The 1808-nt window shown below is 43.2% G+C and overlaps 1 protein-coding gene across 1 annotated transcript; it reads right to left on the minus strand.

The window, feature by feature from the left end:
• Positions 1 to 242: 242 nt before the first annotated feature.
• LOC138911358 (uncharacterized) lies at positions 243 to 1413 on the minus strand. Its single transcript, XM_070209931.1, has 3 exons — positions 1219 to 1413; positions 683 to 854; positions 243 to 631 (listed from the first exon to the last, which is right to left on the minus strand). The coding sequence occupies exons 1-3, from the start codon at positions 1411 to 1413 to the stop codon at positions 243 to 245; spliced, it is 756 nt and encodes a 251-aa protein (XP_070066032.1).
• Between the last annotated feature and the right edge of the window lie 395 nt (positions 1414 to 1808).

The following is a 1808-nucleotide window of genomic DNA, read 5'->3' on the forward strand; positions in this document are numbered from 1 at the left end:
ATGCGCGAAGTAGCTAAGCCGATGTGCTTCAGTGAAATCTGAAGGAAAAACTAAATTTACATAAGATTGATCAAAATTACCTAAGCTATTCACAACGGCCGCTAGAATGCTTAGCTGGCGCCTCGTGTGGTTCCGTCGTGCAAGAACATCCGACCCAGAGCTATGTCAGCATCTGTGGCTGGTGCTATATTGCATTTTGCTGAACTCTGTTAACTCGTAAGAACATCCGCCCTAGTGCTATATCAGCATCTGGAGCTGGTGTCGTTGATCTCTGTTAACTGCTCCCCTTTTAAGTTAAGGCCGCCCTCGGCCGCTGCTATCTCGGCAATCACCTCCATAATATCCTTGGCCGATGGCATGTTTTTAGTGAACCGACGGTAGGTGACTCCGATGCAAATTATTGTGTTACACACAGCACTCAACAAGAAGGCTTTTACCACGTTGTCGACGCTTCCAATTTCGTCCTTGACTTCCTTGATGATCTCCAGGCTACGTTCATTCAAGCGATGAAAATAATGGAGACTCAGCACGTCTTGGTGGCCGGTGACGTTCAGAAGGGGAGATGCCGCGATGCCAGGGAACTTACTCTGGTCGTTGTTGCGATTCAAGTACTTAGTTTCGTTGATCAGAACTCAATTATTGAACGTGATTAGATTCGTTCCGGGAACCCAAGTCTTAGTACCTTTGTCAGTGCAAACATTAGCAGGCTGTTTATAGATGATCAGAATTCGGTCATTGAGCACCACCAGCATGCAGCTCTCTGGCACAAGATCAGGTCGGTGAAAGTTGTCAAATGGTTCCTTCCGGCGTGGAAATGCAATTCTAAAGGGCAAGCACTTGATCTCCGCACTCAGCTATAATGTTTTCGTCAATTTGTAACACAGCATTCGCATGTGCAACTGAATACACCATCACCTTTCTGCAAGCCATTTGGATTTTCGGGAAATTAATGATAAAGTGAACAGATTGTAATACTGTGGGCTTACCGATCCAAACAGATTTCAAATCTGTGCGATCTAATATGTTTGGGCTTATGATATTAATTTTTGCAAGGGTAACAGCGAGCGTCAAATTCTGCATTTCCATTCTATTCCGAGCTAAAAGAGTCTCGTATAAATGTTCGGAATCTATCCAATTCTTTTTTGCAGCTTTTAGTAATGTATTGATACTTGTAGTGAGTTGATTTATTTGTCCCTGAACTTTTGTGTTGATAGCTACCTGTCTGTTGTTAGAGTTCACCAACTGTAACTCAGTGAATTTGGTCTTCTCGAAGTCACTGGCGACAGGTGTTCCCGCAACTAATTTGAGGGCTGTGCCCAAGAAATCTAAACTTCTTTCCACCCTGTTGTGCGCGCCAGGAGCTTCTAACAGATCTCTGAAGTGGGACGCATCTACGCTGAGAAGCTTTCTCATGTGCGACTGCGGAAACATTTAAAATAGGTCAATTGTTTGGTTTACCATTTTATCGTACTCAGAGATGTTTGCTGTGTGCCTCACGAAATTGGATTAATCCCAAACCAGAACTTGGCCCTCAACAATGGTAACATACTTGGCGTGTGAGTAATTAGCCATACGCGCCGCCGCACTTGCAAAATATAGAAATAGCAGAAACCCGAACCTAAGGAAGACAGACAAAACGGACCAAACTATTACTACGTGTCTTTCTAAAGGTAATGCCATGTGGCGTATATATTAAAATTTAAAGGTGAAGCCTAGTGGTTCAAATGTTGAAACTTATAGTTAAATTTAATATGCATAGAATCGATGTTCTATTTCAGCTCTCGCCCTACTTAAGGTTGTTCTTGTGG

Source organism: Drosophila virilis, chromosome 5 (assembly GCF_030788295.1).
Source record: "Drosophila virilis strain 15010-1051.87 chromosome 5, Dvir_AGI_RSII-ME, whole genome shotgun sequence".
Classification (NCBI taxonomy): domain Eukaryota; kingdom Metazoa; phylum Arthropoda; class Insecta; order Diptera; family Drosophilidae; genus Drosophila; species Drosophila virilis.